General features: G+C 43.3%; 2 protein-coding genes across 12 annotated transcripts; one reads left to right on the forward strand and one right to left on the reverse strand.

The window, feature by feature from the left end:
• Nucleotides 1-339: 339 nt before the first annotated feature.
• On the reverse strand, nucleotides 340-4421 carry LOC143894404 (uncharacterized). Of its 4 annotated transcripts, none has more exons than XM_077400609.1 (7): nucleotides 3967-4421; nucleotides 3553-3665; nucleotides 3189-3407; nucleotides 2657-3075; nucleotides 1729-2434; nucleotides 1265-1478; nucleotides 340-1158 (listed from the first exon to the last, which is right to left on the reverse strand). In XM_077400609.1, the coding sequence occupies exons 1-7, from the start codon at nucleotides 4058-4060 to the stop codon at nucleotides 953-955; spliced, it is 1971 nt and encodes a 656-aa protein (XP_077256735.1). In that variant the 5' UTR covers nucleotides 4061-4421; the 3' UTR covers nucleotides 340-952. The 4 variants fall into 4 exon arrangements, with proteins under 4 accessions (XP_077256735.1, XP_077256734.1, XP_077256733.1 ...); XM_077400608.1 differs by having other exon boundaries at nucleotides 1268-1499; XM_077400607.1 differs by having other exon boundaries at nucleotides 1265-1499.
• Nucleotides 4422-4566: 145 nt separating this feature from the next.
• Step (cytohesin steppke) lies at nucleotides 4567-20355 on the forward strand. Of its 8 annotated transcripts, none has more exons than XM_077400622.1 (7): nucleotides 4567-4705; nucleotides 6541-6614; nucleotides 15616-16221; nucleotides 16324-16435; nucleotides 16850-17080; nucleotides 17185-17254; nucleotides 17376-20355. In XM_077400622.1, the coding sequence occupies exons 3-7, from the start codon at nucleotides 15652-15654 to the stop codon at nucleotides 17461-17463; spliced, it is 1071 nt and encodes a 356-aa protein (XP_077256748.1). In that variant the 5' UTR covers nucleotides 4567-4705; nucleotides 6541-6614; nucleotides 15616-15651; the 3' UTR covers nucleotides 17464-20355. The 8 variants fall into 8 exon arrangements, with proteins under 8 accessions (XP_077256748.1, XP_077256751.1, XP_077256746.1 ...); XM_077400620.1 differs by lacking the exon at nucleotides 4567-4705 and adding an exon at nucleotides 4838-5466; XM_077400621.1 differs by lacking the exon at nucleotides 4567-4705 and adding an exon at nucleotides 4843-5466 and having other exon boundaries at nucleotides 16853-17080.
• Nucleotides 20356-20983: the final 628 nt, after the last annotated feature.

A 20983-nucleotide genomic window follows, 5' to 3' on the forward strand; every position in this document is an offset into this window, starting at 1 on the left:
TTGAAAAGTTCAATGAAGGATATATTTTGTAAGGAAAAAATCTTACGACGAGAAAAGATTCGGGCGTATAAAAAAATATACTTCTATGAGATTTAATCTGAAATGCTTAAATACGTCTGCACAATCAACACTTACATTGTTTTACAAAAATAAAAGCTACGACATTTATATAGGTACAACAAAGTTCGTTCCTTTTTTTTTTTTTTTTTTTTCCCCCATCGATGTCCTTCCACGCGGCTCAACCGCACCGAGTATTACAAGTTATCGTTCTTTCGCCCGTTACACGAGTGTGTAACGGGCTTGAATAATTCTTTTATCGAGAGAATTATTTCTTAATTAATTATTATTATTATTATTAATGTCATTAGTCCAAAGATTAGACAAGTAGTCATTTAAATGATAACATACACATGTTAGTAATTGTTGGAAAGTGTAAGCATCTAAGACATAAATTTGTGTAATTTCGCAGGAAGAAATGCACAAGTTGTCTGCATAAATTGATGAATTATCTAATTTGGTTTATTCAATTGTTCGTTCAATTATGTCATTGCATGGTTACGTAACGTTAAATATACGTGTGCTATAACGATATAAATATGTAAATATACCTACATCCCGTCTCATCTACGATGTGAGCATTTAATCTAAAAATTTCGATGTCACTCCAGATACCTGTTCCTCGAACAGGTAAGCTGAGGTAAATCGTAAATGTCGATATCCTTGAATTATTTAATAATAATTAATTAGCGGTCCACCGTCGACCCCGCTCTCGAGCATACAATTACACAATCGTGTTCCTTTTTACAGATACGACACAGATACAGGTATCACAATTTTGGTTCACCGTTTTGAAATTAATAAATTACATATTTCGTAAAAGGAAAAAATATGTAAACTAATTTTATTTTTGTGCCCTGCTCTCGCGGTAAATCAGACAATCATCTCAGCCATCTCAGTATCCTGGAGACGTAGTCGGGTTGAGTGGATTAGGGCTCGGACTTCGGCTGGGTGCTCTCGGAACCCCTAGAACGCCGGCGAGATTACATACGCTTTTAGGGAACGTTCTCGCGACGATAAAATGCTGAGGGCCAATCAAGGCGTCTCCCATTATACCAAGGCGTACTCCGTTTCCATGCCTGTGCAGAGTCATAGACATGTCTAAAAGCACGATACATATACGTTACAACGTTTCGGTGAACAAACAGGCGCGATGTAATAAAAGCAAAGCAGAGAAATCGCACGAAGCGCAATTAATGACATGTACTACAGTTTCCTTGCGGCGGTCGCCAATAGACTGCTCCGTCTACGCCCTCCACAGGTAAATCTCCGTCGACGTGCGTTAAACATAGAGAGTATCTTTTCGACAGTTGATTTAAAAGTAATTTCAAAACGATGGACGGAACACAGGACGAAATCAATCCGCAGGACGTTTCCGCTGCCGTGATAGCGTAAATTGCGCTTTGCCGGGACCTGGCATCCTGCACGTTTCGCTGAATTACCTTGGGAAACGCGACGCGTTGGAGATGTGTGTATATAGTAACCCCCAGTAAGCAAGAAACACCAAGAATCATCTCAACTACATTGCATTAATGTTAAAACGTTGCTGTAACGTGTTTCTTGACGTTTCTCGCTTACTGGGAAGTAAATCTTTTCGCGCGCGCGCGCGCGCGCGCGCGCGCAAGTCGTAGTATCGCAGTGTCGCGGTATAGTATCGTAGCGTATCAGTACCTGCAACATCTCAATGAGATCGTCGTGGAACAAGGGCGTTCTGGTGGGCAACGCGACACAGAGGATACCCCTGGCCTCGTGATTTCGAAGGAACACCGCTCGCTGACTCACGTATTTGACTGTCGCGAATACATCGTCCGGCACGTTGACAGCCGAGTGCTTAAAGTATTCTTTCAGGGCGTCCACGGTAGCCGCTAAAAGAATCTCCGTCTCCGTCGCGCCAGTCACGTTGGCGATTTTTCGTACGAGCTCGACGTCGACCTCTTCCGACCAAGCCACTACCTTCCTACCGCACGGTGAGATGGTTTGCAGCCGATTCGACCGCGGATATTTGAAGAATAGCTCTTCGATTATGATTTTGGGCGCAGTTACGGCTATCCAGATAATAGACATCGTCTCTCGAATCGCTTGAAACATCAGGGGAAGGTAACACGACAGCGTATACGTCAAGGTGTCCGGATAACAGTGTCTACGTCGCGATTGTAACGCTCGCAATTCTCGAACGAGCAAGAGAGGCGTCCTTAAAAAGGACGCGATCGCCATGTACCAGGACAGAGCGACACACGTGTAAAGAACGTCGATCGGGTTGAAGGATTTTGCAATGGAGTCGAATATTAATCGAGAATTGAAATTTCTCTTGCTCGATTCGCGCCGGACGATCGACAGGACCTCCAGGAACTTTAGTCCTTCCGACTTTCGGCACCGTCTAAAGAAAGGGGCGAGAGAAAGTTACCGTTTGGATATTTAAGCGTGACGACATTATCGCATTGTTACGTTTTGTCCTTTCAAATGAACGGCAGTAGCGATCATAGTAGCTAGCACCAAGATCGCCGCTCGCCGCGCGTATGGAACGAATGAGTGTGAGAGAGAGAGAGAGAAATGATGGCGACTGTAACGGGACAACGCAATAACGTTGACGAGCAAATACCTGGCCAGTTCTTTCAGAGTGCAAATTAGCACTATCGTCGCGATCTTGACGCACTGAAATATTCCTGTACGCTTCTTTAGAATCTCCGGCCGCTCGGTAGGATCGTTGTTGTAAAGAAAGTCGTTCCAATAGTTGCTGAAACTCTCGACGAGCATCTGTCGAAGACGCGGGAGAGCGTAGGGTTGGGCGTACAGATTGGTAAAGGGCGAATCGCTCTCCTGACAAGTCCAGTCGTCGGTCGAATATTTCAACGGCAAAAAGTCCGCCAGAGTTAGACGCTCCTGTCGCAGGAGCAAGTGATGCGCTCGCACGAGACATATCTGACGTTCCTCTCCTCGCACGAAGCACGTGACTACGCGCACCTGCCAAGGCGGTAATCTCCTCGGAAGAAATTTCGACGTGACGTCACTTATGTAATCCTACGAGAGAAAAAAAACAAGCCTCTACGTTAAGCGAGTTATATTCTGACTCGTGAAAGCCGCGAATCTCCGTATAGGTAAGAAAACGCGATCCGATGCGCGCGATACACGACCTGTATATTGTTCTCGGTGATGGGACGACCTCGGAAGGAGGACGGGGAATTTGCGAGATGGTCGTCCACGGAGAAGCAATCGAGTTCTTTCCACACGTATAAGCCCCATCGGGTGAAGAGAGCCGATTTGAGCAATTTTCTCGTCGAAGTCAGACGCGTCAAGTGATTCCTCACGCCCTTGACGATCGAGCGTCCTTGTACGAGTAGGGTGCATATGCCCTAAATGTATATCACGTTATCACGTATCGCGAGACCACGACGATCCAGACGATCCGCGACCATTTACGGTCAAACAACATCGTCTCGATACACGTATCGCGTATACAGTATATTATTCTATATATATCAGTTTAGGTACACTTACGTGATTGCGTCCCTGGTCCAAGATGCTCCGAATGCTGTTCTCCTCCACAACAATATAACTCGGATGTTTCCATTTGACAAAGCGTATCCAACATTTTCTGGTCCACGTCACCACTTAGAGATGCCAAATACCCGCGTCGCGCGATATTATGGTCCGCGTGATACGAGGACGAGCCGAAAGAGAATAATCGAGAATTAGTGAAGAATAATTGAGCGATGGAGAAAATGCGCGCGGTATAATATGCACAAAGGATTTTAATATCGATACGCACGAAGAAATTCCATTCGCGCGAGCGTCGAGACTCGTTGTCTCTCTGGAGAGAGTATCTATTATATTTATATATCAATTCGTTTTTCTCTCCAAGAGCTCGAAAAAATGTACATACACATCTATTTGGAATAAAGATATAATTACCTACGTACGCGATAAGAAGAAGAGGGATCAAGAATGTCGTCAGGGCAAAACTGAAGCCGAGATTCACCATCGGAGAAACAACAATGCCGATCATGACCCCTGAATCCTGCGAGCCACGATTCGCAAATTATCGAACAACGCGAGAACCTCGCGAGCCGCACTCTCGCTCGCCGTAGTTGTCGTTGTCGACAGTCGGGGCAATTTAATTCGCGGCATCCGCGTTCTCGGTTCTCGTGTTCGTACTCGTACGCGTCTCGGACGCAAAGCAAACGATTATACGCCGAATCTGACCTTACGACCCCCGGCTGCCCGGCAAAAAGAAGAAGCCGAGAGACGAGTGCTATAGCGAGATACCGCGCGGCGCGCATTCCTTCGGATCGCGTCTCATCACATCACTCTCGTCGACTCGTCGCGTCGCCGATATATCTCGGTCTTTTTCTAGAGGGACAGTTGGAATAAAAGAGATGCAAAGTGAGTTTAATCGGACAGCGATATCGGCCCTATACACGCTACAATGTTGTATCAGCTAATCCTAATGTTACGTCGAAGCGTTGCGCGCGTTCCGTGTCAGCTGCTCCGCACGGTGCACCGTGCGGGTGCACTTGTGCAACGCGCGGTGGTTCGCGGCCAGTGTGCCGTGCGGGTCATCGGGGTCGTCGAGATGTTATTTATCGAGGTTTGAGCCGATTTGAAATCTGACTGTCCGAGCTGTCCGAGCGACGGCGATATCGCGATATAGGTATGTATATATCGTATACAGGCATTACACCGACACCGATAAAGCGAGCGTAAGTGTATCGACGCTCGATCATTCGACGGCAAGGCAAGGATCGGCAATAACTAGCGATAACACACGTTTTATAACGCGTTTAGGCTAGAGCAGGCCGAAGGCTGTAAATTGTAAAATAAAATGAAGGAGAGGAAAATTAGGCTTTTTTAACCTAGCATAGCGCACATAAGCGTAATATGCAGCTCGAGGTCGAGGAGTGGGACAGTGGGACACTGCCCTGCACCAGGGGACTAGTGGGCGGTAGGCGATAGTGCAGCCAAGGAAAAACGCTGCTAAATCATCTGGAATCTGGATGTTGCGGCTGATTGCGGCGGTAATGGCGGTATGTACGCAACGTATATAGTACAAGTGGTGCAACGACTGCAACGTTGCAACGGGCATGGGCACACGAGTGTGAAGTGTGAAGAGCGAAGGTTAGTTCCCTCGGCGGAGCCAGGTGGTGCTAGACGGCGTCACTGAGTCACTGGCGTCTGGCGTCACTGCCGACTGCCGTTGCCGTGAGCCGTCACTGGTCACTGGCGACACTGGCGTTGGTCGTCAGTCTCGGTTGGTCTCGGTGAAAATGGAGCCGCTTGAGTGAAGGTGGGTGATTCTGTGCGCGCGTGAGTCCAAAAAGTGCTATTTTTCGGAGATGTGGCAAGATTTGGGCGGTCCAGGGAGCGTAGGAATGAATTCCGCTGGTCATCGGGTCGACCAGTTCGGAACGACGGGTAAGGGATTGACCGAGAAATTCCGGAGTTCGGAGCGTGCCGCTGGAGCGAAAGCCAATGTACACATCGAGTCTTTCTCCGTGCGACGAGCCGACGAGGAGCGCGCGCGCGCGCTCTCCTCCTCCTCCTCCTTTTCTTCCTTGTCCGCCGTATACGCACGGCTGTCGCATACGCGTGGTAAAGTAGTAAACAAAACGAAAATCCTTCCTTCGACGACGCGCGCGAGACTAACTCTCGTATCTCTGCCGAGACTGTCTATTTTTTATTTTTCCTCTATCGTTCGGTCAGTTCCAAGTTCCAACATCTTCCATCGCGTATTTGCGCGTCACAATGTCGAGCTCGCGAGAGCGAACTACTTATCCGACGATGAGAAGCGAGCCTTCGAAGAAGCCAGCGTATTTCCATTATTTTTAGGAGCACGGTTCTGTACGAATGATCACTCGTTACTATCAATTTAGGATTAAAGTTTCGGTAAAAGGAAAACTGCTAATATTCATTCGTCGTTCGTCGATCGCAAATTACGAGTCTCGATAAGTCTCAACGCGGCGCGGCGCGGCGCGGCGCGGTTACCTTATTCCATTTCGCCACTTGATTCTTCGTCGTCATTTATCATCGTCGTGCGCGCTAACCAAGAGAGCGATATATGAGAGAAACGCGTGACACATCGCGGCGCGTATACGTATAGATGCGCGATACATACGTGTAATCTTCGCGCTGTACGCGTTGGCGTACGATAATTCTTTCGTAATTGCTAATCGCAAGAAAGCGATCGTCTGACTTGTCGTTATTAACGGACATCGGTTAGCCGGATAGCGTTCGCTCCTTCGTAGAAACGACCTATATACGCAACCTTAATTTCCAAGTCCTATTTTTAGACCTTTACCGGGTCTTCTTCGCAACGGAGACACCGATATTCCGATCCGTTGTCGTCCCGTGTTGGCGCGGCGGCAACTTGCCGAGCAAGAGCGAACGCCGGCGTTTCGACTTTCGACTTTTCACGTTAGAATATCGATATACCTCTTACGTCCGCGCGTACTCTAATTCTCTAATTCGACGATTATTGTACGATTGTAGAATTGACTCCCGAGCAACGGAAGATCCTGATAGATATAAGACGGAAGAAAACGGAATTGCTGCTCGAGATACAAGTGAGTACGCTATTTACATACGGTATTGACGTACGCGTGAATATAATCCGACCCGTTAATCCGACATATGATAGAGAGGGACATTCGACGAGCTCAAACTCTCCGCGTCCTTATACGTCCTCCGACTCCGACGCGATACGTCTTATATCTGTGAGCCGGACGCGATGTTATTCATCGAGCAAGAATTTTTAGGCGTAGAACGACGCGCGACACCCCGTCGCCGCGCGCTATAATTATATTTATTATTATAACCGTAGGAGGGTGAGGGTTTGCGCGTTTCGCGCGTTTAGTCGTAGACGCAAAGATACAACCAAACGAATCTGTTTTACCGATATACGTATCGTTCCATTGGACGAAGCTACGCGATACGACGATACGCGATGGCACCACTTACAATTTTACAAGTTTCACAGATAAGATTTACTACGCGGTGAACGATGACGTTCTTGATAAATAAAGTGAATAAAATAAATAGGCAAATAAAATTTTAAGGGGAAGGGAAAAAGAGAAATGTCTCTCTCTCTCTCTCTCTTTCATATATATAATATATATATACATATTTTTGAATATTTGAATAGATTTAAATTCTTCTACATATACGAGTAAATCGTTTTATATAATTTGATAATTGAAGAATTTCTCTGCTCGTGATCGTTCAATTTGGTTTAATTTTATGGAATAGAGCGTGCGTTCGAAAAGGCAAAAAGTTACGTTACGCTGTACGAGTGTTTTTGGTGGAAAAATGTCGCGTATCTTTTCTTAGGTAGAGAGAAAAAAAATCACGAGTTAAATTATTGTATAAAAATGTTGAAAAAACCTCTCTATATGCATTGTCCACGCGTGTTCGATCGCAACGATGTTTAACGCGCGGGCAAAGCAACGCAACGACCGGTCTACGTCCAACACAGCTGTATCCGTACAGCGAGAAAAATTCCAGGATGTTCTCTAGATAAAGCTGTTTCCGCGATGCCCGATAGTCCCGCTTACTCATCCGTTTGTGAGTTTATATCCGTCTAACCGGTTTAACGACGATGAAACGAGACGTCGCGCGTAGTCGCGCGATCTCGCTGCGTAATTTCGCGCGAACGCGTCGTTTCCGTTTCGTTCGAAATTCGAATAACGCCCGCGAATAACTCAACTCGCTTCTCTCGTTTATGATTCTGGGTCTCGAATCTGTGGGATATCGAAACAGAATCGTTAAAGAGAAACGGAGCGTCGAACGTGTCCGTGACGTACGCGTGTACACGTAGATAGAGACCGTAACTGTGTAGCGAGTAAACGCCAAGCGAAAGAAATCTTTGAATAAGTTTCGTCTCACGTCCGCGTCGTTGTCGTACGCCATTGCTATCACAGGGGTGACGCATATATGATAAATCGTGCGCGGTGCGAGTAATTTCCCAAAGAGGAAGCAGACGCGCAGCTGACAATTAGCCGACGCGTCTATTTCGCGGTAACATCGCGCATCGACGAGGCAGCGTCACTGCCGTCACTCCCGCTCTTTAATTCAACGTCCCAAGTCCCAGCACCAGTATTACGAGCGCGCGAATACGGTGAACAACAGTGGTCGTCGGTCGATCTTCTCGACCGACCTTGCGATTCGTGACTGCTCGAGACTCGTGACTCGTCACTCGTGACGCGTGGAGCAGGTAGGCAGGTACACGTTCGGCCGATTCTCGTGAATCGAATCGTATGTCGCTCGTCGCCCACGAGAGAGTAAGAGAGAATCGTCCGCGATACGCGACTCTGCGTGTGAGTCATTCGAGCGAAATTATCAGGGCGACCGGCGACGTCGCGTTATCGAACTTTGTCATCGGATCTTGGCGTAGCGCGTAACTCTGGGATATATATTCTTACGGACGTACAGAGGTAGAGGGAGGGAGGGTAGAGACTCTTCTCGGAAGCAGGTACGATACATATACGCGTTACGCGTGCGTTTCACGGTAATCGTAAATATTTGTACGGGAGTGTTACTCGATCGCGGCCGCAGCGAGGCGCCAGCGTGCGGAGCCGCTAGCCGTCGGAACGTCGGAATTACCGCGGACACCGCAGTCGCGGGAAATCGCGTGTCGCGTGACGGTGGTTGACGGTGGTCGCCTTTGTCGCGCGAAATGTCGTCGCGCGTCTCTTTCATTTGAACGCGATCTCGAGAATACGTGTACGCGCGAGCACGTTCGCTTTCTCACGGTGCTTCGGAGAGTTTGGAAAGCGGACGAGAGCCGAGAAAGAGAGAAGGTGCGCGCCGCGCGGGTAACGTCGGCGTCGTCGCGTCGCGTCGCGTCGGTGCCGCGCTCTCGCACGCGCACGCGGGTCGTTGCGCTTCCGCGACCGCGCGCTCTATGTGTTCCGCGACCTTTGTACCTCGTCTATTTCTCGGAACGTTCGGCGCGTTCGACGCGAACGATGTCGTTGGATCGCGACGGTAGGAGCGGCAGCGGCAGCGGCAGCGGCAGCGGTAGCGGGACGCGAAGCGAGGGTTGTTCCTCGGCCGGCGTAAGACGTAGAGACGCGTAGACGTCAAGTGCCGTAACGATAAGCGAAAAAACCCGGCGTGCGGGGCCACCGAGAGTCCCGAGAATGATCTTCACCGGCAGATCGGTGGACGCTCTAGACGAGGTGCGCGGTGCTAGCGGGGCGGCGCGGGCGGGTGACATCCAGCCGGACGGCGCGGGTGGGCGCCGAGAGGTGAGCGCCGTCGCTATCGCGGCCGGATGGTTCTCCAGTTTACGCAGACCCGGCAAAAGGAAGAAGAACTATCGGAAGCGAGCTAAGAGTGCCTGGGACCTCGGCGCCGGCGTCTCGTCCACCACGGTCAGTCGGCGAACGATCCTTATATGTACGATCCTACGATTACGCCCGGGTCTAAATGTACGCGTATTCTTAGATATACAGGAATTATCGCGTCATCGTCGTCGGAGATGACGACCGAGATGATCCGGTTGTCCGGAACGTGTTACCGACGCGCGACGTGGCGAAGCGGCGCGATCCTTCAAGGTCGACTCGGACCGACCCGCCAGATTTATTTCTAGATCTATCGTTCGGAGCCTAACTGCGTCGTCGTCGTCGTCGAACGTTAGGTTATTCCGAGTATCCAACGGTATTCGAATTTCTTCAAGAATGTCACACGCGTCGCGTAATCGTTTCTACGTCGAGTGCCGATATTTAGTATTTAGTAGACTTTGATAAATCGCGAGAGAAACGGCGAGAAAGAAGCCGCGCGCGCGCGCGAGCACTGGTAACAATTTGTAATTTTCCAAGTAAGATTGACCATTGCCAACTTATATGGCGACTAATCGTGCGCAATGAGGAAAAGGGAAATCGTCGTTTTATATCATACATATATGAAATCACAATTTTAGTATTTTCAAATATTTTTGGTAAAGCGACGACGTCGTCTCCGCGGCGTGACTCGTTTCAGGGTCTGGAATCAAATGTGAGATAGATGTCGATCGTTTCCGCTAACGTGAATGTAAGATAGAACGCGCGTAATGAGAAGATCGAATTAATGCCGCCTAGCGATCGTCCGAAAGATGCGTCGCATATCTTGTAACGTAAAACGTAAACGATTCTTCGCGAAGGTAATATATTGCGCGGCGCGGTTGCGCGACGTCGCGAATTGAAGACGGTAGACCGAGTCAGGGAGACTTATTTATAGAAGGAACCGAGAGTCGAGACACGCGAACCGCGAACGTCCGTCGCCGCGCTCACTCGTCGCGCGCGACCCTACGATGTCTACGATGTCCACGAGGCGCGGATGTGGCGATATAAAATCGCGTGCCTCTTGACGACGTGATTTTTTACGTCAACGCGCACTTCGGCTGGACTGGGCAGTTGAAATCGTCTGAAAAGCAACGAACCGGGCCCCGACGCGCGTTCCGTTCTCTTTTCTTTCTCAGTTTCTTCCTTCCTCCACCTTTATTTCCCTCGTGACGAAAGGGATTAGCTAGGTCATGGATCGGTGATAGATCGAACCGTTCGGATTCGATGATACGATGACCCGCGTATATAGCGATGTGGAGCGAAAGTAGATCGCCAAGTAGCGCGTATGCGTGTAACGCTAGATTTAAATAGCCTACTTTGACACATCTTTCACCCGAGGTGCGCGCATTTACCCGCTAACAGAGATAATTATAATTCCTGTGCGACGAACGAGGCGAGTTTGACCGGCTCGACGCCCTCGATGCCCTCGATGCCCTCGACGGTCGACCCATATGTTTCCGTAAGCGTACTCTCTTAAGCAAGAGCACGTATACCTAACGATAAATAAAAATGCCGCGCGTGGCATTGTAAGTATGTGTATTTCGCGATACCGTTTGCCCATCGATGAACGATAAAACGGATAAAACGGAAAACGACACGTGGAACGAGAATCAGCTGGATATAGCGCGACGAACGTGATGTAAAATTCGTTTATTTCGCCCGTCGTGTAACGCCCGATTAACGAAAAGTTGATTGCGCGTCGCGACGCCGCGCGCTGACGCTATAGATCCTCGTTATCTGAACCCTGATATATACGTCATTCGTCGTTCGTGCGAACAATGACGTCTGGTTAGAATCGATATGCATTTTGTTGAATTAATAACTAATCGGCGATTCGGGTGTTTGTTTATACCTTACCCGGTTATCCCATTGATTTACAGCCACGTAGAGGTATTGGTATATCATTGTCATATGATTAGTTTTACCAGTCCTCTCGTTCGACATATTCATATTTTTTCACTTTTATAATCAAAAAATCGATGAAAGACGCGGCATAGGTGGATGATGAATTTTTGCGTCGTAAAACCTTAAAAGTTTGAGCAGTCACCGTCCGTTACGCTTAAGTAACGAGAAAATTCTCATCGAAGCACTTGTATACGCGCGTGCGTTTTTTACCGCGAATTCCTAACTCCTGGATCGTAGCCAAAGGCTCAGTTTTCTTCGACTCGGAGAATTCGCGTAGCATTTTCAACTGGTCCGACCATTCCCCGATTACAACTTGCACTCGCATCTTTTTTTATCATCTTATTATCCAGTACTTTATGATTGATCCTTATTAGTTGCACGACTAATCAAGAACGACAAAATGGAATAACAAATAGGTTGCGAATATCTCGTGTTTTCGTTTAAGCTTTAAGCTATCGGTTTGAATGAAAACGGATTATTGTTTGGCCTCTGAGCTTTGACCATGCGATTTCACAAAATATTGGATTATCTTATGATGGATTTCTTAAGTGTTGCGAAAAATTTTTATATTTTCATTAAGCGTAAAAATAATCGGAGATTACAGATATACCGATATATGTGCACATAACATATACACATAATATTGCAATAGGGAAACGTCTTTATTACACTAGTAGTAAATATAAAAATGCATATCGAAATATAACGTTTAAAGCCCGAGAGCATATTCGTATTTTACGCAACATGACGTCTATATGTGATATGACGGCATGGTTATATTGCCTTTGCATGGAAAAAGTATTAAACTGACGTACATACGCATGCACATACAGAGAGTGAGAGAGAGAGAGAGGAAATACATTATATTTCTCGTCAGAAGAATCAAGACGTCTGTATCTCGTCGCGCGTAGCGTTCTTCTTCAGATTCTGACGAATAATTTTTATCGCGATATTATCTTATTAGTAAATAGCTTACTTTATGCATTTGTAAGAAAATTGTTGCCTCTCTTATTTATATTCCTATGTACAAATGATAATTTTCCATTCAAATCGAATTCAAACTTGGAGAACACGATCTATTAATTACAATTATATTATATATATATATATATATATATATATATTTATATATATGTAGGTCCAGAGGTATGTTCCGGGACTGTTTACGTTTTTTGAAATGTACAGTCCTGGAATATAACGCATATATATGTAATCAGATTCAAAAAACTGTCCCGAAAAATGCCGTAGGACATCAATTTTTTCCAGGACAGTCCTGGAAACTGCCAAATGTCCCGGAATATACCGATATCAAAAATAAAAGTCCCGGAACATACTTCCAGACCTACATATATATATATATATATATATATATATATATATATTCCAAATATGTATTTACTGCAGTAAAGCATTTTGAGTCTGTATTAATCGCGACGACGCGACGCGACGCCGACGGGAGCATATAGTATAACAAAGGACGAGTTTGATAATTGACTATTATATATAGAACACATGTCCGTAAAACATAATTAGTTTTCGAGACAACGCTCGGCCTAATGTAGCGCTAAATCACCGCGCAGGCATGCAGTTTGTTCGCGTACGACTTTTATGACGCAGACTGGTTGCAAAACTAGCACATGCGTATGGCTTGGTACCAGTCGGATAAAGTAGCATCTAATCGAACGGGAACGGAAACTTTCGCTCTTCGTTTAACCGATTATCTTGCTGTTTCGGCTGTTTCGACATGGCATTGAAATTAAAGAAACCCTGTAAACGGTCTGCTTCTAAAATTTATTATATTTGAAAATTCTCTTATGTAGCGCGCATTGATGGTATTTCGTCTCTAGGAGAAAAAACTTACTGAAGATATAAACGCGCGCAGCTTATATACACGGCAGCATCCGTTTATAAATCAGATTTCTCAGATAATCAGATATATGTAATCGATACTAATAATACTCGTTTTACGTTTGAAAGAAAATTATGGCAAAGATTATGGCAAAACGCGACATCATCTCAATATTTCTGATGAGAAAATAGAGGAAATGTTCTGTGAGATATTTCAAGTAATAGGGGGTATTGTGCAGAGAGAGAGAGAGAGAGAGAGAGAGAGAGAGAGAGAGAGAGAGAAAGAGGGGGGGGGGCAGTTGTCACATAAAGTCATCTTGGCGTACTTTCGACGAGTCGCGTATGTCGTATTCTTATACGAGTCGCATGAATGGATGCCCGCTTTACTTGGTCCCGTTTCACATCAGGAAGGAAGTTTGTTGAGTAGGGAACGTAGTAGTGCTGAACTTTCGATCGATTGTACAGGACGCATAACGACAGAAATAGAACGGAATAAGGCAATCATTCCGCAGAGGACGGAACAAAAGGGACATGGAAACAGACGAATTATGTAAGTACACGTCGATTCCAGAAGGCAAAACTCTTTTTCTTGCAAATGATGAAATGAGAACAAATTTGGATGAGGTAACAAACGAGCTAGGAATGAAGGTTGAAAATTATTATAGTTTTGTTACTCTGTAAAAGTTAAAAAAATATGTAATAAAAAGTTTTTAAATCACGTTGCTCTTAGCGACTTTAGATTTTTGTTTTTTTTTTCTTTCGTCGCAGAGCGCAATACTTACATATATATCAACAATCTGCAATTAAATTTTATTCAATAATTTGCGAGAAGCATCTGAGATGACTCGATTGCGAGTTTCAACAGAAGCTAGTATAAGTGCCCGCTATATGTATAATTGCTCGTATCTCGCTTCGATGATGACAAAGCGATAATTAGCACGGCTTAAACGCTATCTTACTAATCTTACGCTTCGACGTCACATATACCTATACGTGAGCGCGCGCATTCGCTGTTCTTTTCATTGTGTCTGTCCAAGACAAGGCCGCCCAAGTCATTGTAAATATTACAACGACTACGAACGTTTCTTAAACGAGATGAAATTTTCAAATAATAGGTACGAAAGAATTTGGATTTTCGAAAAAACGATATATATATATATATATATATATATATATATATGATGTCGAAAGAAAGTTTCTCTCGTCGTTAGCGAGTTACAATTTAAGAGTTATAATTTCTGGGTGCACGGGGCATTATATGTGTATACCGGTTTTTCACGCGTCGTCAGCGACCTTCCTGCCGCTGACGACGTGAGACCGGATGCACACCGATAAATACAAAAGAAATGCCATGCACTACACCACCTTACGGACAATACTACTCAGGGCCGACTAGCGACTAAGTTATTGTCCTTGTCGTTATCGTGGCAGCCCGTTAACGAGTCTGATCGGTTAACGATGCACTCTACCGCTTCCGGTCGGCCCTTCCTTTTTCCTGAAACGCTTCTATAGAAAAGGGATTTCAACGTACCCGGATCTGACGCATCAGGATCAGACTTGATATTTCGTCAACTTTGAAATTTCTTCTGTCAGTTATTCGAAAAACAGCTTGACAAGTTATTGATAACTTGACAACACATGCCTGACTGCCCTGACTCGCAAATATGTTCGCATCGATAGATATTTCGCGATAACGCGACCGTGCTATTTTCTAGGACGTGCTACTTGCAACTTGCAACGCTTGTAATGTTACGAATGCGTTGTTTGCGTGCATACGTGCACGTCGAGAAGATTACTGAATCGGAAAAATATGATTTTACTGCTTGTAAAAAAACCAAGTTTGCCACGATAAATGTGGCACACCGCATTGGAGTGATTTTCGAGACATCGCGGGAGGGATATTGATAATTCGCATTTGTCGTTCGCGACTCGCGATCACTCGTGGCATGCGTGAGCCAGGCCATGACACATTACGAGTCTTTAACGAGTTTAACGCGTCGCCCAACGACCCAACGCGTTTGCTGGCATCGTCGCAAAATGCTGAAAGAGATACGGTTCTGCCTCCGCAAACCGGTATTTGCGGAATGTACGTTGAGTCGAACTGATTGTGAGTGGCGCATGGTGGGAAATAGGCGGACGGTCAACGGTGTCGACCGGTATTCGAGCGAAGCAGGAAGCCGCTGTTGCACAGCGGAGGAACTGGAGGAAGCCGTGCGCGCATAGTCTACATGGTCTACGTTAGTCTGTACAATTGCGTCATTGACCGTTCTGAATTATCATACACTTCGCTAATACGCGACGATTAATATAATTTCGACATTAATATAGTCGGTCGAAATTTTCGTAACCCAAGAATCATATATTATGCATGTGTATATCCGATACTGCGGCTAAAAAATATTGAAAATACTAAATTTTATTAGAAAGTAAGAAAGTAAATCTCTAATTTTTGAATCGTTTTTACAATTTATTCTCAACGATTTGTTTTTAGCAACTGAAAGATGAATTGGGCGAGGTTGTGGCAGAAATGGAGGCGATGGAGGGCGGCGGACTTACGACCGACGAGACTAAACCGTCCAACAAGGCCAAGCAGATGTCGATCGGCCGCAAAAAATTCAATATGGATCCTAAGAAGGGCATCGAGTACCTGATAGAGCACAACCTGCTGACGCCGACGCCGGAGGACGTTGCTCAGTTTCTATACAAGGGCGAAGGCCTCAACAAAACTGCGATCGGCGACTATCTCGGTGAACGGCACGACTTCAATGAACGCGTGCTGCGAGCCTTCGTCGAGTTGCACGACTTCACCGATCTCATACTGGTACAAGCCCTACGTCAGTTTCTCTGGTCGTTCCGACTGCCCGGCGAAGCGCAGAAGATCGATCGCATGATGGAGTGTTTCGCTCAAAGGTACTGCCAGCTAAATCCGAATATCTTCACCAATACGGACACTTGCTACGTGCTGAGTTTCGCCATCATCATGTTGAACACTTCGTTGCATAATCCGAGCGTTAAGGATAAACCCAGCGTAGATCAATTTATTTCGATGAATCGAGGGATTAACAATGGTGGAGATCTGCCTCGGGAACTGCTTGTGGTAGGTATACTTTCGCAAGATTAACATATCATTTCTCGTCTCTCAATCGAAAATATAAATTTACTTACTTACAATTAGTTAAATATTCGTATCTATTTTCAGAGTCTGTATGAGAGTATAAAAACCGAGCCTTTCAAAATACCGGAAGACGATGGCAACGACTTGATGCACACCTTCTTCAATCCCGATAAAGAAGGTTGGCTGTGGAAGCAAGGTAATGATTACTGCTTACGTTCGTACACGTACATTTGTTAGATTGACCGCATTTTGACGGTTTTCTCTCGCAGACTTTTTCTTCACGGGCGCAAAGGCCTGGAATAATTGTTGTGTCAGTCAGAATTATATATATATAAATATCAGAATTTTATACATATATGTATATATATATATATATGTTGATTTAGCTTCGTTTCCCAAAAGATTTGGAAATAATAAAAAACAGATCAAGTGCGATATCTTCTCGTATAATATTCCTCAACTTTTGTCACATTTGTCGTTAAAAGATCATTTATTCTTATATTGTATCGCTCTGTCCCTCTGCTGCCCTGATGGAGACAGCAGGTAAATAACATCTATATGTGAAAACCATAAGCTCTTAATTCTATATATATTCCGCATTTTATTGTTACAGGCGGACGTTACAAGAGTTGGAAGAGGCGATGGTTCATATTGAACGACAATTGTTTGTACTATTTCGAGTATACAACGGATAAGGAACCACGCGGTATCATTCCGCTAGAGAATATTCAGGTCCGAGAGATTCAAGACCGGCATAAACCGCACTGTTTCGAATTGTATGCTGCTGGTTCCGAATTTATAAAGGCATGCAAGACTGATAGCGAAGGAAAAGTCGTCGAAGGTACGATTGCTTGAAATTTAATCTAATTAATTATTTAACGTTATACTTATACGAGAACGAATACATTTCAACTTATCTATTTGTTTACGATTATTTGCGATTAGGAAAACATACGGTATACCGAATGTCCGCCGCTACCGACGAAGAAAAAGATGAATGGATCAAATGTGTGCGGTAAGTTAAAACGACAAAGAAATTCCAATTTTACATGTACTCTATTGCATTCTTTTGCAGTAAAGTGCAAAATAAAATTGTGACGAAATGATTTTTCAAACACATTGCCGTTTATTTCCAGACAAAGTATATCGCATAATCCTTTCTACGATATGCTAGCGGCACGAAAGAAAAAAGCACAAAAAACAAATGTACACTCAAAGAGTTAACTGCGCTGCCACAAGCCGAGTTTCGAGAGAAATTCGGCGGATCAGAAGACTGTTTATTCGCGACCCACGTACGGTATCGTCGAATACAAGCAAATTATACGATGGCGAAAATCCATCGAGAAAGAAATAAAGAAAACGCCGAAAAAGCGTTATAGGCCGTGCCTAGTTGTCATGGTATGGTGCCGTGATAATGTGGTACACCAAGTATCGTTGCGGTAAACGCTACGACTGCATATATAGAATATACGGCATTAATGTGAGACATCGTAGATCGAGTACGGAATATAGAATCGGCGCAACGCGTAAAATGGATATATATATCTAGGTGGAAATTATATTAATGACAGTACGATAACACGGTGCCCGATTGGCGTTGTATCGGTGTGAAAGGATCTTCTTGCGGTGTAGAGAGGCCTTGCTATATTTCCATTAATTTAACGGATAAACTGCCTCTATATCCTTTCTACAAAAGAAAACAATACATACGGTTTTGCATACATAGAGAATCAAAGTCTTTACGATAAATAATAACTGTATCATTGGATTAATTGACTTGACACCAAAATAATACATGAGCAGAGAAATGTAGGCTTATTTAACATTTCTTATCTTGCTAAAGAAGTCAATAATGTCAAGAATTGTTCCGGTAGTAGCGCAAAATAGACGCTTTTGATGCCCATAACGCCATATCTGGCAATATATTATGTGAGGGCAACTCGCGTACGCGAAGCTATAGCGGAGAAAACGGAATATTTCTTATTTTCCGGCAGCTTTAAGACACCGTTAACGTGAAGCTCTACCTGATTTCAGGAAGGTAATATTTGAGATATTTTGTATAAAATACAAAGTAATATCGTTCTGTATAGTGTAAATGAGAGATAAATCGCGATTTCCAATTGAAATATTGTCATATTGAAAAAGGCATAAAGCCGAGGACTCGATAACTTCATGTGATAATTATTCGTGTGTATTTATTTAAACACATGTGTACAAAATAAAGTTAAATTATACGTTTTTTGCACGAGACAACATTATTTTGGACTTTTCATGCTTGTACAATTTATGAATGTAGTATGATTAGCCAGCTTGTAATAATGTTTGTTTAATGTGAGAGATTACGTATATAGATTATGTACAGCACAGAAATGGACGGACGGACGAGTAGACACACACATGTACACACGCACACAAACTGCGTGCTTCTTTACAAAATTCAGTGATTTCCCAATTATATTATAAGTGACTAATACACGTAATGAATAACGTAAATAAATAACGTTTTGTGAGATCTGGCGGGACCTGCAACTCCATCAGTCTTTAAAACAAAGAAAAGAAAGAAAAATATTCAAAGAAATTAATAGATTTTATACAAAAATATGTATGTGTGTGTGTAAAGTTTATGTTTAATGGTTATACATAGCTCGCTCTCGCGCTCTCTCTCTCTCTCTCTCTCTCTCTCTCTCTCTCTCTCTCTCTCTCTCTCTCTCTCTTACATCTCACTCTTGAATAAAAATAATAAATTAAAATGGAAATATCGATGATTACATTATTTTATGATGGAGAATTTGTAATTCCTTCACAACTTTATATTCTTTTTCTGATGCATATGCACATAGATGAAAGATTAGTAACAGAGAAGCAGGTGCCTTTGAGATCGTCAAGCTAGTCATATAGCTGATCCGTTATTATATACGAAGCATTCGAGGAAAAAAAAAACACTTTTCTTTGCTGTACGCAAGGAAAGCCAAACATCGAAAACGCCTTATTATGATACGTTAGATATTGAAGCATTGAAAAAACCGCAAAACAATGGTAATAGTAGGGGGGAAATTTTCTAATGTTCTATTGAAGAGACGTAGCCTCTGCTTATCGCAATATAGAACAATCTCTAATTAATAATATATTTATGAAAAAGAAACATTTTTTTATAACGATATTAAAAATACGTAAGTTAAATAAATTGATTTGTTATATATATATATAAACTTTGCTTCATTATTCTTTTCTTTTCGTTAGAGAACATATTTTCGATACGTTTAATTAATATTTTACCGATACCACGAGATATATTCACATCTGCCACATATATGTACAGTACATACATATATTCTCGCGATATTTTTTTCATCAGCCTTTGCTTCCCGATAGCGTGGACAATAATATTACGTTATCAAAGAGCCAATACACGTGTAATACAGTCGATGATAAAAATGGAATAATAATGCATCATCTTTTTAAGTCATTTATAAATTATGTCTTCTCACGCAGTATTTGTCGAATCGCTGTGTTGTAATTCTGTTTACTTTGTAAAAATGATTTGTGAAAATTGATTAATTATTTGTGCTAGTACATAGATATTTTATGTAATTTGCAGGTAGTTTGATAAACTATCTTGTTTTTTCTCTTCGTCAATGTCGATGACTCGCACCATTATAGTTTTTACTCCTCCATATATCATAGATTTATTGTTAAATATGATATCTCATATAAAAATTACACTTTCTAAAGACCCGACATATATCTACTTGGTTAAAATTCCGAAACATATTGCAATAAGTCTATGACATGTACTATATGTATATGACAAACATTGTGTGTGTGTGTGTGTGTGTGTGTGTATGTGCGTGTGTGTGTGTGAGTGTGCGTGTGCGCACACATAAATCATCATAAATTATAAGCTTCGCTATACGAGATAAAGTAAAATTAATTTGTCTTTCCTTTTGTAACTAAACTTGTAATTTTTTCCTCTGTATATTTCGTTGTAGAGTACAAAGATGATGTATGTAAAAAAAAAAACCGTTAGAACTATGTATTAGCAAAATAATTAATCGAATTTAAGGAATTGTATAAAGAATTGTACTTTATTAGCATACATAGAAAATTTGTTGTACATTTTGTTGTATATTACTTGATAATTATCATTATTACATAATTGATAATATATTGTATTTAGCAAGCGAAAAAATGTGTGTGTATTAATTTAAATATAATTAATAACGTTGTTTCTAGCAAATGTTCGTGTACGTTTCACACGTGTTGTTACGAATCGAGATCGACGAGATCTTTAGAATCGAACAAATATATCCGCGTACTCTTCGTAGTTAATGCATCCGATGATTCAAATTTCAGGTTAAAGTTTAAAGTTTCGGTTCTTCGAGTTCATTCGACGATTACCCTCGACGCCCTCGACCTCGACTACGCGAACTTTCGAGAGCTCGAATCGAATTCAACGAAAGGATTCGGAGCACGGCTGTCTCGAATGTCATCTCGACCCGCAAATCTCTAATTTTAGCAAATGCTCCATCTTCGTAGCAGGAACGCCCAATTAATCTGCGATTTGTGTATGTATAATAGTTTCATAAAAAAATTATGCTTTGATATTTATTGATGTCTTTTATGTTTCGTCTACTTGGAGCGCGATATTCATCAATTTATATACTCTGTCGATCGTTCCCATTTAATTTTTATATAATTTCTCACAATTTCGTAAGAGCTATATTTAGAAAATTTTAACTTTTCT

Source organism: Temnothorax americanus, unplaced genomic scaffold (genome assembly GCF_048541705.1).
Source record: "Temnothorax americanus isolate GAGA-0224 unplaced genomic scaffold, ASM4854170v1 Scaffold14, whole genome shotgun sequence".
NCBI classification, from domain to species: Eukaryota; Metazoa; Arthropoda; class Insecta; order Hymenoptera; family Formicidae; genus Temnothorax; species Temnothorax americanus.

Bases quoted from the DNA above. Each gene is read 5' to 3' on its own strand.
- LOC143894404 (XM_077400607.1), bottom strand. From the start codon at position 4,060: ATGATCGGCATTGTTGTTTCTCCGATGGTGAATCTCGGCTTCAGTTTT. The intron at 1,500-1,728 runs GTACTGATACGC...GCGTTTCCCAAG, and splicing joins ATCTCATTGAGATGTTGCAG to GTAATTCAGCGAAACGTGCA. The intron at 1,159-1,264 runs GTACATGTCATT...TCGTGCTTTTAG, and splicing joins ACCGCCGCAAGGAAACTGTA to ACATGTCTATGACTCTGCAC.
- Step (XM_077400618.1), top strand. From the start codon at position 9,189: ATGATCTTCACCGGCAGATCGGTGGACGCTCTAGACGAGGTGCGCGGT. The intron at 9,423-15,615 runs GTCAGTCGGCGA...ATTTGTTTTTAG, and splicing joins CCGGCGTCTCGTCCACCACG to CAACTGAAAGATGAATTGGG. The intron at 16,436-16,849 runs GTAATGATTACT...ATTTTATTGTTA, and splicing joins AGGTTGGCTGTGGAAGCAAG to CAGGCGGACGTTACAAGAGT.